This window comes from Copadichromis virginalis, linkage group LG5 (genome assembly GCF_057382275.1).
Source record: "Copadichromis virginalis isolate Kocher_CV1m ecotype Utaka linkage group LG5, C_Virginalis_male_GT1.1, whole genome shotgun sequence".
NCBI lineage: Eukaryota > Metazoa > Chordata > Actinopteri > Cichliformes > Cichlidae > Copadichromis > Copadichromis virginalis.
In genome coordinates this window covers 28,746,922-28,761,698 of record NC_140622.1, presented here as the reverse complement: position 1 = coordinate 28,761,698, position 14,777 = coordinate 28,746,922, and the positions used below count along the sequence as shown (strand labels likewise).

Genomic DNA, 14,777 nt, shown 5'->3' with positions numbered 1-14,777 from the left:
GTCTCTCTGTGCCTGGGTCCTCGTCACAAAACATGGCATCACTGTTTTGTACATTTTCACACAATTTAATCCCCACATTTGTGAAAGAAAAGCAAAACACTTTTTTGAAAAGTCTGTAACAAAACCATCAAATCTGATAAAGGTTATTTAAATGCTGCTAAAGAAGAATGGATTGGAATAAAAAATAAATACATATCCTAACCTTAATTACTGGGGGAGAATAATGAGTGATGCTCATAGTGAGTAAAAAGTAAACTGAGTGCATTTTTTGGACAGAGATTCACTTTTAATATGTATGTATAATATAATACAGATACATAAAAAACACTCCCAAAACAGAATAAATTGTTACAAATAAATTACATAATATTAATAAAAACTATAAAATTGGAGGCAACTTTGGCTGTGGTAGAATGTATACAATGTATACAATGTATGCAGATACTAATTTTACTAATTTAATAATAATAATTTTGTGTTGTAAGATTTATGACTTTCATACTTTCATAGTGGTACTTAGGAGAGCTTGACACTGTAAAAAGTTTGAGAAACACTGATAAGCGTATGTGTGCTTTTGGAAAACATTTAAAGCTGCTGTACAAAACCTTTGAAACAAGTTAGCTTAAAACATTTTTAGAATATAAACAGAGCATCTGCTTCTCTTTACAGCTCCTCACTCCACCAGGGCTGTTTGGCACTTTCTGATAGTGTGCAAATGTGATGTACGTACTGCAGCAGTCATACAGACAACTGGACGGTCCAAAAGTTGGCCTACCTATTACTAGCTGAGGTTTTAGTAGAGTTGTGGCTGAACCACATAAAAATATATCATTAATTTTAATCTCCCCAATCAATGATAATGTTATGTTGGAATGTCGTTAAAGAGGGTCAAAAATGTTTCAACCCAGTTTGTTTTACAGATTTTGTATAGCAGCTTTAATATAGGGAGAACACAACTTCCAGATTGTGTTGAGTAAAATCAGGTTTTTTCTCTTTGTCAGTTTAACAGGTTCTGTTGTGCCTGTCACTGTTCCCTCTCTGTTTTCTTACCTGGTTCTTCCTGACCTTGTACTTTCTTCTCACGTTCCCCTCTTTCCTCTCTCCCTCTTCGGACTGACAATCATACACAAATAGATTGTATTCAATTAGATGAAAAATTAAATTAATATGAAAAAATACTATTAAGATCACTAATAAAAAAAGTCCACTCTCAGTGTACTTTCAACCAAAAGGCAAATAACCAAACCACATGAACATCTAATAAAAGATAAATATTGAAACACTGATCCAACATTATCCTTGATTAACGGATCATTTGATTTTACAATTTTACCTGAATGTGGCTCCTTATTTTGAAAAAACTTCCTCATATCCATTATGAACCTGACTGTCTCTCTGTACACGTACACACACACACACACACACACACACACACACACACACACACAACAGGAGTTATAAGGTTAATGGGCATCCAGTCAGTTAGCTAGTTAGTATCCATTTCAAACAGGACAGTGGTAACAACAGCAGGCTACGGATAATTTAAAGTTTTAGATTTTTAAATAGGCTGTATACATTTCAATGTTAGCAACAGGACGGTGAAATGTCGCTGAATTTACTACAGAGCAAGACGGATTGAAGGGTAGCAAACATCGTCGGAAAACACGTTTTCAACACTGCAGGTTACCTGGTGTAATGTTTTTCAGCTAAAAAGAAACATGGTCTGACTCCTACCTAACTATATAAAGAGTAACTGAAGGTTAAATGCAGCTAATATGTCCTGTTTTAAGCCAGGTACTTACACCTCCGCTCCGCTGCGTCTCAGCCACCATCGCTCTGGCAGCAAGAGCGATAGAGCAGGGGAGAGCTGGAACAAACCATTTTGGGAGGGGGAGTTATCTATACTTTTGTTGTTAAAATGTTACGTCTCAAACAAGTACAGTACTGTATGCTTTTTATATTTTTAGTAGTGTGTCACACAACTAAAAATATTGTCAAAAAAAGTAAGAAATCTTTGGGGGTGCTTTGAATCATTTCAATCATCAAAATGGGCTAAAATCGCCCCTGGTTAGATGTCACACATAATTAAATTAAAACCTTTCAGAAAGACAACAAAAACCTTTCGGTGACAGAGCTAATCCATCAAGTAGGCACAAAGCAGAAAAGGATGAACAATGCATTTTGGATGATTCAAATTAAAGGCATGTGTGGAACGTCTCCGTTATTAAGATACTTCCTGCCATCTTACATCTTTTCTACACTTACTTAATGAGTTTTGATAGACTCCGTGGCTACATTCTGCCTGGGGAGCAGCGATATCCTTGATCTCGAATGTCTGAACCCTTCCCCTGTTCAAATATTCAAATGGACTTCCAGCCGTACAATGACAGATTCAACTTTTTTGCAAATTCACTTGGCAACCATATGACATGACTTAGCTGTAAACAGTGCAGGTTCTCACTGATAGACACATGCTCACTGCAGAGGCTGAAACCCTCAGACTATATACTCTTAACCCATACACCAAAAACACTTAAGAGACAGCTATCATGCTTTGGGTCTCCCCAGATTTCTTCATGTAATAGACAAGAGACTCACTGTGACTACTTGGGAACTTTCAATGCCTGCTTTTCTTTTTTAACAAAAAAACCCCCCTTAATGCTATTGTCTCTATGTCCCTTTTCATTTCAACATGAATACATAGTAACTTATTTATTGTAGAAATCACACCAACATCAATCCTATTATGGCAAAAATAATCTTTGATGTCATAAGTTAACTATCTTAAAGTCACAGACACCTTCATGTTTTCACTGTTTACTCTCTGGAGCAGTAAAAGTGTCTGAAATACTAGTTACATGAAATATATGACATTAAAAAAAATAATACTGTCAAAGCAATGAAAGGAAAAGGAGTGGCACAAGAATAGTGGGTTGTACATCAGAAAATAGTTTATTGCTACTGTTATTGATAGACAATGATTTAAATAGCTGTATTACTGATGAAACACATAACCTTTGCTTTATAAAGATATTGATGCCTACGCCGTACAGTATGTCCTGTGCATCACACTTGAAAAACACAAGTGAATAAAAGATTTTCCCCATTTTGGATGAAAAGATTTTATTTAAATGATGTCTGGGAATAAAAATATATAAAAAGTTTTGCTTTAATTCCAACTGCTAATACCCAAAGTCAAAATACTCCATTTAAAGCTTTAGTGTTCCTTTAAAGCTTGTTTGTGCAGATGTAACACAGTAATTATACTTGTGTGTGGAGGAAATCAACCGCATGAAGATATCAAGAGGAGGTGGTCTCAGTCCAGTTCCAAACAAACACCACAGTGGTTATTTTATGGTGAGAATGGGATCCAAACTCAAACTGCCAGATGTTCACTCCAAGTTTGAGCCAGATGCATTGTTGTAACCAGGTATACTTTGCATTCCAGGATGCAGCAGAGTACCACTGATGTGAAGCATGCACAAACTATAAAATTTTGTCCAAATAAATATGATTAATAGTAGAGATGGCACGATACCACTTTTTTATGTCCGATACCGATATCATAAATTTGGATATCTGCCGATACCGATATGAATCCGATATAGTGTTATTTAATCAACAAAACTGTTTTTTAAATATCTTGCTGCGTTTTGTATAAGTTCATACTCAAGTTTAAAACAACAAGTACACTAAAGCTATTCTGTTATACCTGTATGCAAAAAAATATATTTCATAGTTCAGCAATACTGATCAATCTAATAAACTTAAACCTACACCATCCTCCCTATTCTGGTATTTTAAAGAGTACTTAGCATAAATATTAAGCAACCTAACTAATAGGGTTCCAACTCCCAGCAACAACAAAAATAAATAAATAAAAAATAGGGAACCACCCCTCACGCTCCACCTCATGATGCTTAATCGACGTAATCAACCTTAATTTGATGCAGTGTGAAAAAAAATGCACAGAAATCAATTATTTTTCAAGAAATATTAAATAGATTCAACATCTTTCTTCAACAAAATTGCAGACTGCACAGATGGTACCTTCCCAAAGGAAAAAGTACTATAGCTTACTAGGGTATATATATTAGACTTAATAGTTACTATATACAGTAATTGACTTCTATTCATTTTACATCAAATTAAAACTTTGGGTGTCAGATAATTAATTATTAAAAACAAGACATTTTAAATGAGAATAAGAAAGAAAAGTATGTCTTTGTGCCCCCTTTTCCCTGTTAATGCCCTATCGGCCCCCCTGGCTAAACTTTGCTAGATCCGCCCCTGCACAGTTACCAGCGTCAGCTACGTAGAAAAAGATCCTGGAGTAGAAAGTAATATTAAATAAATTCTAACAACAGCTGATCAAGCTTAAACGTGCTGCTGTTGTTCAGCCGCTGGTTTCCTCTTTCTGGTGCAAAGTGGGCCAAAAGCAAACTAGAGACACGGACTCGCGACAGAAAAGCCGATCAGCTGATCGTTAAGCAGTTTCATGATTGAAGTAGCAGCAAGAAGAGGCAGTCGCTCCATATATCGTTTGTTAAGCTTAACGCAGGAATGCTTTACAAACATTCAGAGATGGACTTACACACTTGCTTTACTTCTCTCGGGATAACTTTGTCGGAGATGAAATGCCGGGTTGCTAGCGAAGCTCCAAATGCTATCCAGACCATCGACAGGTCCCGCATGCCACAGCCGCTCTATCAGGTGATGCATACTGCTCCGACGTGCTAACGTTCTGAGGTGAGTTACGGCGTGTTGCAAGTTTTGTGAGGTGCTTTCGTGATATTTAATGGATCGGATTACATTTTTTATTTTTCTCCGATATCCGATCCAGTAATTTAGGTCAGTATCGGACCGATACCGATACGTAATATCGGATCGGTCCATCTCTAATTAATAGATGTAAATTCTCCACATTATTCACTAGTGCAGAAAACGGTAGCTTCTTGCTGTAATAACTTTGGTTGCTCGTAAAGCACAAAAACCTGGCCAATAAAAGCACTCAGTATTCTTTCGTGGTTTGTAGAGAAGTAGTTTTCTATGTGTGCAAAGAAACCAAACTTATCATCTGATTCAGACTATAGAAAACAAACTCTAGCTGTGGAAATGCATTAGATTCAAGTATATTACAAAACTACAACAACTACTTTAATTATTCTGGGGAAAAAACAAAATCAAAATGGGTGTTTCAGCACATTCAGGCTCAAAAGCTGCATAATGATTTGCTATAATTTGTAAGTTAACCAGTGGGTTTCATATAGGTAAAATGAGCTCTCTAATCTGGTGCAAGCATATAACTGGTGCTTGTATCTGAAGTGTTATCCAGTCAGCAGTCAACATTCTCATTTCTAAGATGCTTTAGATTGAACTGTTTAATGTACTGTTTTGTTTTTCTTTGCCTGTCCCATTTGGTTCTTTAGCCTCAGAATTGTTGTCTGAAGACCAACAAGGATACCCAATGGATTTATTTTGCCGAATGGATCATCGTGGCATTGCCGTAATGGTCCATTTGATCGACCTTTGTTTTTATTATTTATTTTATTTTATTTTCAGTTGTTACAGACGGGACAGACATGAGTGAGGGATAGGAAAGGGAGAAAGAAAGAGGAAGGAAAAGAAAAACAGAAGGGGAGAGGGACAGTGAGAAAGGGAAAAAAAATCTCCTGGATCACCTGTTGAGAGAGAAAGAAGAGAAAACAAGCAAAAAAAACCAAAGCAACATACTAAACACAACACCATCACATTAATCTAGCTAAGTGTAAACAGCAGTAAATACTAAAAATTCAATGTTGTTGTGCAGCACGCAGGACAGACAGCGCACAATGTGCTTTGAAGTAGCAGCCAAGAAAGGTGTAATTTAAGTCTACGAACAGTGAACACCCGTGTGCACACCTGTGTGGATCAGCGCGCTTGTATTCAAATGGTTTCCACATGTAATGGTCTGCAAGAGGATGTAGAGAGCCATAGCCCTGTCCCCTAGGGCATGAAGCAGGCATGGAGGAGATCCAGGCCCCAGACATCCAGAGGCCCCAGAGTGCGAGAGCCCAAGGAGGACCACCGGAGGGGCATCCGTGCCACCCTCATGGGAAGGGCTGAGGATCCCCAGACGAGGCGTCACCTAGTAGCCACCGAGCAGAAGCTAGAGGGGGCTGCACCAGCGTACCCGCCGGCTCTGCCGGCAGCCAGCTGTGCCAGAGTGAACCGAGCCGCAGGCCCAGAGGCCGAAGGCCTGAGGGCCCCCCGCACCCCGGAGGAGGCCTGACCGAGCAACAGGCGCCAGGCCCCGCCAAGTAGCCACCGGGAGTGAGCTGGTACATACCTGAGCGCCCAGCCCCGGACACCAAGAACCACCAATGCACCGACCCCTGAGGGCATCAGTCACCGGCAGGGAGTGTGGTGAGGGGAGATAGGCCTCCACACTTTGGAGGGCCTGGGAGTTCCCAGAGAGGTGGAGTCTAAGACCCGACCTGACATATAGACACAGACAAACAGGCACACACAGACACAAACATGCATTCCCACCCTCATGCACACATATACAAACACTCAGCACTCACCCAACGTAAGGATTGACATAAATTGACATGTACACACAATCACACTCCCCAAACATACAGCGCCTCTTCTTTCTCAGGAGACTGAAAAGATTCGGCATGAGCCCCCGCATCCTCAGGACCTTCTATCACTGTGCCATTGAGAGCATCCTCACTGGATGCATCACCACCTGGTATGGCAACAGCACCGCCTACAACCGCAAAGCTCTCCAGCAAGTAGTGCGGTGCTCTGAACGGATAATTGGAGGTGAGCTTCCCTCCCTCCAAGACATCTACAGGAAGCGGTGCCAGAGGAAAGTGGGGAGGATCATCAAGGACTCCAGTCACCCCAGCCATAAACTGTTCAGACTACTTCCCATCAGGAAGGAGGTTCTGCAGCATCCGGTCCCGAACCAGCAGACTGAGAGACAGCTTCTTCCACCAGGCCATCAGACTGCTGAACATGTCATAGACACCTCAGCTTCACTACTGGAACTTCAACATTATGCACTCCATACTGTACAGTAATGCCACTGTTTTGCACATGTCTCAACTCTGTATATTTTTATATTTTTTATTTTATTGTTTACTCTATTTAATTTGTAAAATATGTATATACACACACACACGTAGAAAAATATTTAGTATACACATCCAGAAATGCATATACTATTATATATTGTACATATATTTATTAGTTTCAGATGTAGCCATTCTTGTATTTTGCTTGTTTACATTATTGTATTTTGCACAACTCTGTTGCTTGTGAAGCTCGCACACAAGAATTTCACTCACATGTACTGTACCAATGTACCTGCACATGTGATGCGACAATAAAAGTGATTTGATTTGATTTACTCTATACCCCAGGTCCAGGTACCCTCGCCCCCAGAGGGGGAAACAGCACCCAGACCCAAGAGATGTTACCCTTCGCCCCGGAGTGGAGGCAAGCAGACCGTCCCAGGCTCCGCAGCAGCAGGGAGGCCAATCGGACAGCCAACATCTCCTGTTTCATGTACTTTTGAACAAAGCTGAACTTTTATGATGCTCAATTCTGAAAATTTTTAAATATAAACCCAATTTCAAAAAAGCATGGACACTGTGTAAAATGCAAATAAAAACAGAATGCAATGATTTTCAAATCTTACAAGCCCATATTTGTTCACAATAGAACATAGAAAACATCAAATGTTTGAACTATGAAAATGTAGCTGTGGAATACACCAGGCACAGACACACGCACACACAGGTATGTACTGCCAACTTCCACATTTATTGAAGCTTTGAGTGTTGAGTTTTGACAGCTGACTCAGTCGTACAGTCTGACAGCTCACGAGCCCAGCTGATCTCTCCTCTGGCCGCCCCTCCCCGTCTCACTATAAACACAGCGGAGGGAGACCATCATCAGTACATAAACACCATCAGCTGTTCTTACCGGCCTCGCAGCGCCGCCCTGTTGAGCCTTCTGCTGCACTCCTCCCCTGCAGCTGCGCCCGGGGCCACGCCCCCGCCACACACCCCCACCGCCCGTTCGAGGCCGGGGAGCCGTCCGGCCGAGCCAACTCCCCCCCGCGAGCGAGAGAGGAAATCGGCCACCGCCATCTGCGCCCCCGGCCTATGGATCACCTTGAACTTAAAGGGCTGCAACGCCAGATACCACCGGGTGATCCGGGCGTTGGCATCCTTCATGCGGTGGAGCCACTGCAGCGGGGCGTGGTCCGAACAGAGGGTGAATGAGCGTCCCAGGAGGTAATAGCGCAGGGAGCCGACCGCCCACCGGATGGCCAGGCACTCCTTCTCCACGGTGCTGTACCGGCGCTCGCGCTCCGCTAGCTTCCGGCTGATGTACAGGACAGGGCGGTCAGCCCCCCTCACCTGCTGGGACAAAACGGCTCCCAGCCCTCTGTCCGAGGCGTCAGTCTGCAGAACAAAAGGGAGGGAAAAGTTAGGAGTGTGAAGCAGCGGCTCCCCACAGAGAGCCTTCTTCACCTGCACAAACGCCGCCTGGCACGGCCCCGTCCACTGGACCAGATCCGGGGCACCCTTTCGAGTGAGATCGGTCAGGGGGCTGGTCAGCTGCGCAAACCCCGGCACAAAGCGACGATAGTAACCCGCCAACCCCAAGAACCGTCTCACCTCCTTTTTCGTCCTGGGGCGCGGGCAGGATGCGATAGCCGCCGTCTTCTCCACCTGTGGACGCACCTGCCCGCCCCCCAGGTGGTACCCCAGATACTGCACCTCCCTCCGTCCAACCGCGCACTTCTTCGGATTGGCCGTGAGCCCCGCCCCCCTCAGGGACTCCAGGACCGCGGCCACCCGCAGCACATGCTCCGCCCAGGTGTCGCTGTGGATGATCACGTCATCCAGGTAGGCGGCAGCATACGCTGCGTGCGGACGCTGGAAAGTGGCCGGGGCCCCGAACAGGCCGAACGGAAGTGTCACGAACTGGTACAAACCGTACGGAGTGGAGAAGGCCGTTTTCTCCCTGGCCTCGGCAGACAAGGGAATCTGCCAATAGCCCTTGGTTAAGTCCAGTGTCGTGAAAAAGCGGGCCGTGCCTAACCGGTCCAGGAGCTCGTCGACCCGAGGCATGGGGTAGGCATCAAAGCGTGACACTTCGTTCACCCTGCGATAGTCGACACAGAACCGTATAGACCCATCCTTCTTCGCCACCAGAACGATGGGGCTACACCAGGCGCTGTGCGACTCTTCTATTACTCCCATCCTCAGCATTTCCGCCAATTCCCTCTGCACGATTTTTCGCTTGTGCTCCGGGAGCCTGTAGGGCCGTGAACGCACCGTCACGCCAGGCTGCGTCACGAAATGGTGCTCGATGAGGGACGTCCGGCCGGGCAGGGGGGAGAACACGTCCGCAAAACGCTGTTGCAACGCGACAACATCTGCTCTCTGGGCCTGTGTGAGATGGTCATCACAAGGGAGGGAGGCGGGAATGATAGAATTTGGCACCTCAGGCCCCAACTCATCTCTCTCCTTCACCAAGCTCACCAGAGAAGCGGTTTCAACCTCTCGCCACAGTTTGAGGAGATTGAGGTGATAAATCTGCGTGGCTCCTCCCCTGTCCGACCGAGCGACCTCATAGTCCACGTCCCCGACTCGCCGTGTGACCACAAAGGGTCCTTGCCACTTGGCGAGCAACTTCGAGCTGGAAGTAGGGAGTAACACAAGCACTTTATCTCCCGGTGAAAATTGCCTGAGCCTAGCCCCTCTGTCATACAGGCGTTGCTGACGCTGCTGAGCCTGGAGCAAATTCTCCCGTGACAACCTCCCCAAAGTGTGGAGTTTTGCTCTCAGGTCCAACACGTACTGAATCTCATTTTTGGCGGGGCTCGGACCGTCCTCCCAGCTTTCTTTAATCAGGTCGAGCACCCCACGTGGCCTCCTGCCGAACAGCAGTTCAAAGGGAGAAAATCCCGTGGAGGCCTGGGGCACCTCCCGCACTGCGAATAACAGAGGGTCTAGCCAGTGATCCCAATTGCGTTCATCCTCGTTAATGAACTTCCGAATCATGGACTTTAAAGTCTTATTCAGCCGCTCCACCAGCCCGTCAGTCTGAGGGTGGTAGACGCTGGTCCGAATAGATTTAATGCCCAGTAATTCGTACAGTTCCCGCAGTGTACGAGACATAAACGACGTGCCCTGGTCAGTCAGTATCTCTTTCGGGATTCCGACTCGGGAGATGACCTGAAACAGTGCCTGCGCCACACTCTTTGCAGAGATGGTGCGCAGCGGAACTGCTTCCGGGTACCGCGTTGCGTAATCCACCAGGACTAACACAAAGCGGTAGCCGCGTGCACTCCGGTGAAACGGCCCGATGAGGTCCATGCCGATGCGCTCAAACGGGACCTCAATGAGGGGGAGAGGGCGCAGCGGCGCCTTCGGTATGGCCGGCTGGTTAACAAGTTGGCAGTCCGGGCAGGACGCGCACCAGCGGCGCACATCCGCTCGGATGCCCGGCCAATAAAATCGGGCCGTTATTCGCTCCAGAGTTTTCTCGTAGCCCATATGCCCTGCCATGGGGTTATAGTGGGCCGCCTGGAAAAGCGTTTCCCGGCGGCCCTGCGGCACCAACAACTGGGTGTGTGTTTCCTCGGTCTGAGTGTCACGACTCACTCGATATAACCGGTCGTTTAATAAGACGAAACGCGGGTAGGTCTGCGCGGCCTCAGGGCGCACCACGTGACCATCAATAGCCATCACTTGGTCAAAGGCTGAGCGTAGGGTGCCGTCACGAGACTGCTCCAGTGGGAAATCACCCATGGGGGACACTTCCGGGGCCGGCGGGACGTCCCGTGAGGGACCCGCCGGCTCCTCCCCCCCGGAGTCGGTGTCGGACGACCCCGCGTCACCGCTGAATGCCGCGCACACGCTACACCCCGCTTCCGGTCGTGATCGCACCCCCGCGTACTGCCCCAGTAGCTGATGAAACCCCGGCCAATTGGTACCCAGAATCAGGGGGTGCGACAGGCGCGGGCTAACCGCCGCCGTTACTCTATGCATTTTGCCCTTATACTTTAATAACAGCGGCACTATGGGATACCTGTGAACGTCACCATGCACACACCTCACCTCCACCCATTCTGCCTCCAGCAATGCCCCGGGGCGAACCAAGCTTTGGTGTACGAGGGTCTGCGTGCAGCCCGTGTCCACCAACGCCTGGCGTATACCCCCTCGAGTCCTTACCGGAATACTGTATGTCCCTCCTGGACCGGGGGAGGGTGCTGGGGCGCCAGCAACGCGGAACACCTGCCCCACTTCCATAAGCGGACAATCCCTCCTCAGGTGCCCCGGCTGCCCGCACTTCCAACACTCCGGCCCCGGCGTCTGTGCTGCTCTCCGTGGCTCGGGGGCGGCTCCACTTGGCTCGGCTCCCCTGGACGGCACCAACGCCGCGAAAGGGTTAGTGGGGCTCAGCGCCGGCAGCCGCTCGGCCTGCCCTGGTGCCGGCACACGGCGCCTCGGGGCCGGCACTGGGGCCTGTTTGTTCGGCCTCCGTCCGGCGTCCCCGGGTTCCCCTGCTCCAGCGGCAAGGTGGTCCTCCGCCAGCGTCACTGCTACCTCCAAGCTTGCGGGCCGGTGGCACCGGACCCATCTCGCCGTCTCCGCTGGCAACCCCTCCGTGAACTGCTCCAGCACCACCTTGTCCACCAGCTTCGTCTCGCCCTCCGATGCCCCCGGTTGCAGCCAGCGCACCGCCGCGTCGCGCAGCTGCCGGGCCCAGGCGAATGGTCGGTCCGTTGTAGCCAGCCGACAGGCCCGGAACCGCCGGCGATGGTCTTCGGCGGTGAGCCCCAGCCTGTCCACCACCGCCCGGCTCACGTCCGGGAAGCTGCTCCTCGACGCCGGAGGCAGACTCAGGGCCACTGTTTGTGCCTCCCCAGACAGCAGGGGGAGCAGCCGCGGAGCCCACTCCTCCCGCGGCCATTGGCAAGCCTCCGCCGTGGCACGGAAGGTCTCCAAAAAAATTTGTGGGTCGTCCCCGTCCCCCATCCGGGGCACCGCCACCGACAGTGGCGAGGGCTTCGGCGTGGCAGCGGCCCCGACCAGCCGTTCCAGAATTTGCGTCTGTCGGTCCGTCTGCTCCTGCAGCGCGGCCAGGTGGGCACGCTGGTCGGCCGCCTGATCCCGGCTCATCGTCGCCATCTCCGCTAGCATCTGCGCCAAGAATTGCAGAGGCTGGGCGGGTGGCGCGGCCTGTGGGTCGGACATTCCCTCACCGGCACTTTCCTGGGTTTCGGCACCACTTGTGGAATACACCAGGCACAGACACACGCACACACAGGTATGTACTGCCAACTTCCACATTTATTGAAGCTTTGAGTGTTGAGTTTTGACAGCTGACTCAGTCGTACAGTCTGACAGCTCACGAGCCCAGCTGATCTCTCCTCTGGCCGCCCCTCCCCGTCTCACTATAAACACAGCGGAGGGAGACCATCATCAGTACATAAACACCATCAGCTGTTCTTACCGGCCTCGCAGCGCCGCCCTGTTGAGCCTTCTGCTGCACTCCTCCCCTGCAGCTGCGCCCGGGGCCACGCCCCCGCCACAGTAGCATTTAATAAGATTGCCATTTTTAACGTAATGACAGCAACATGTTTATCATTGTGCAGCTTCCCATCTTCTTTTAACAACAGCCTACTTTTGTCCTACTAAAATATGCAATAATGGGAACATCTCCCATCCAGCCAATTCCAAAGCATGTATATAGCATTTATGGTGCATTTCAGCAAATTCCATATTCACCAAGGAATGCCCGCATCAGAGGGGTAGATTTTGATTGAACCTAGGTTTCCACTTTGCCTTGTCCATAGAAAAGACAGTGGCATTACTGGATCATATTTTCAGATGGCTTTTTCTTTGCCAAAAATTTGATTCTGTTCATTCGGACGTAGCGCTTTCAGTTGGAAAAACATTTCGTCACTCATCCAAGTGAATTCTTCAAGTGAATTGATCAATAACCATTGATCAATGGTCATGAATTCCATTCAGAGAGAGTTGGGAAATGGCTCCAATCTCAGTATTGTAAGATGATGAAAGATGTACCCTTTGGTCCCCTTCTCAATTCAGAGACAGTCTTTGACTTAAATGGCCTCCTTGACTCCCTGCTGACTATTTACATATTAATGATAAAGAAAGTGACCTTACAGCCCATTGTTTGTTAGTGGGGCTAGTTTGAGTCATTGTGCAAATGTACTGTTTGTCAGGTTTGGGAAACCGGCAGTCAGCTGATACTGAAGAAGTCAGTCTGATGAAGTGTTTCTCCCACTGAAAATGCTACGTCCTGACGAACAGAATCAACTTTTTGGGATTTCCTTACCCGGATGATTGAGCATGCATCAAGGCTTTTTCTTTGCATGATAGAGCTTTAACCTACATTTGCCGATGGCAATGTGAAGAGCCCACGTAATGATTTCCATGACAGAATCGTGCCTGTTTTTGACACAGTGCCACCTGATGGTCATTTAATACTGATTTTTAGCCTTGTTCTTCACACACAGAGATTTCTTCAAATCTGAATTCAGATTAGATGTGAATCATTTGATGAAATTATATATTGTACACAATAAGATAGTCAAAGCAATTTTACATTTAGGAATACTTTTCTAAAATTCTTCCACAATTTGTTAATGCATTTTATTACTGTATCAATCATTTCTGCAGTCGGTATTCAATTAAAGGAGCTTCTTGAGTTTGAGTCCAAGTTGAAGCATAATGCAGAAGCCTGGTTTCTCTCACCATGTGGAAAAAGTTAAACCTGACTGTCAGAGACATACTCTAGTTTGACTGTTCTCTGAAACTTTAAAAAAAATATTTAGGAGTTGTTCTTGACCCCTTGCAGCATTTGGGGTATCACGTGAGAAGGGGCTTACTACTTTGCAGAGACAAAGCTTTAGGGCTGAACGATTATGGAAAATAATCTAATTGCGATTTTTTGCCCCAATATTGCGATTGCGATGCGATATGCGATTATTTTTTAAGGTCTTTGTCTTCTGTATTATTAAACAAAGACAAGCAATACATCATATAGTATGGCCAATACTATATTACATTAATTTTAAACTGTTCTTTCCTGGAAGACAGACCTCTGTTATGATGACATGAGGTGATGCATGAATTGATGACTGACATTTTTATTTAACTTCTTCAATCACAACAGTATATTTGAACATACACAATAGTTTATTTTTAGCTTACAAACATCTGAGCATAAAGTGCTGACAAGGAACCCTGGTGTAAACATTAAAATGAAAGTCAGTACAATGTGCAGATTGCAGAAATATACATAAACAAAATCAGTGGCTTTACCACACTCAGTTTTTCGACATCTGTGAACTACTAGACAGTCATTCAATTAAAAAATAATATTAAATAAATAAAACTAATAAATAAAAAATACACACATCTTACTGATCTCTGCAGTCAGTAACATTACACATAAAGTGCAAACATAATAGCAATTGTATAAACACACACACAAACACGCCTTTAAAGTTTAAAGGCGTGAAATTGGACGGTCTAGTTCTGATTAGCGTCACCGCTGTCTCGGTGGAGTTTAATAAACTCGGCCGTCTGCTTCTTGCTATCTAAAATATAACCAGACACTGGTGTAAATTCTCGAATGTCTCATACTTCTGTTTAATAAGTTTTCTGTTTGACGTTTAGTCAGCTGTGTGAAAACCAAGGAGGAACCCACCCGGGGGATTAATAAAGTTTTAT

General features: G+C 46.5%; 1 protein-coding gene and 1 long non-coding RNA gene across 2 annotated transcripts; both read right to left on the bottom strand.

The window, feature by feature from the left end:
* Nucleotides 1–268: 268 nt before the first annotated feature.
* LOC146709995 (uncharacterized) lies at nt 269–1,895 on the bottom strand. The gene is made up of 3 exons (XR_014920659.1): nt 1,803–1,895; nt 1,334–1,395; nt 269–1,113 (listed from the first exon to the last, which is right to left on the bottom strand). It is a non-coding gene; the product is annotated as an uncharacterized LOC146709995 (long non-coding RNA).
* Nucleotides 1,896–7,590: 5,695 nt separating this feature from the next.
* LOC146709994 (uncharacterized) lies at nt 7,591–12,584 on the bottom strand. Its single transcript, XM_085457974.1, has 2 exons — nt 8,781–12,584; nt 7,591–7,596 (listed from the first exon to the last, which is right to left on the bottom strand). The coding sequence occupies exons 1-2, from the start codon at nt 12,363–12,365 to the stop codon at nt 7,591–7,593; spliced, it is 3,591 nt and encodes a 1,196-aa protein (XP_085314100.1). The 5' UTR covers nt 12,366–12,584.
* Between the last annotated feature and the right edge of the window lie 2,193 nt (nt 12,585–14,777).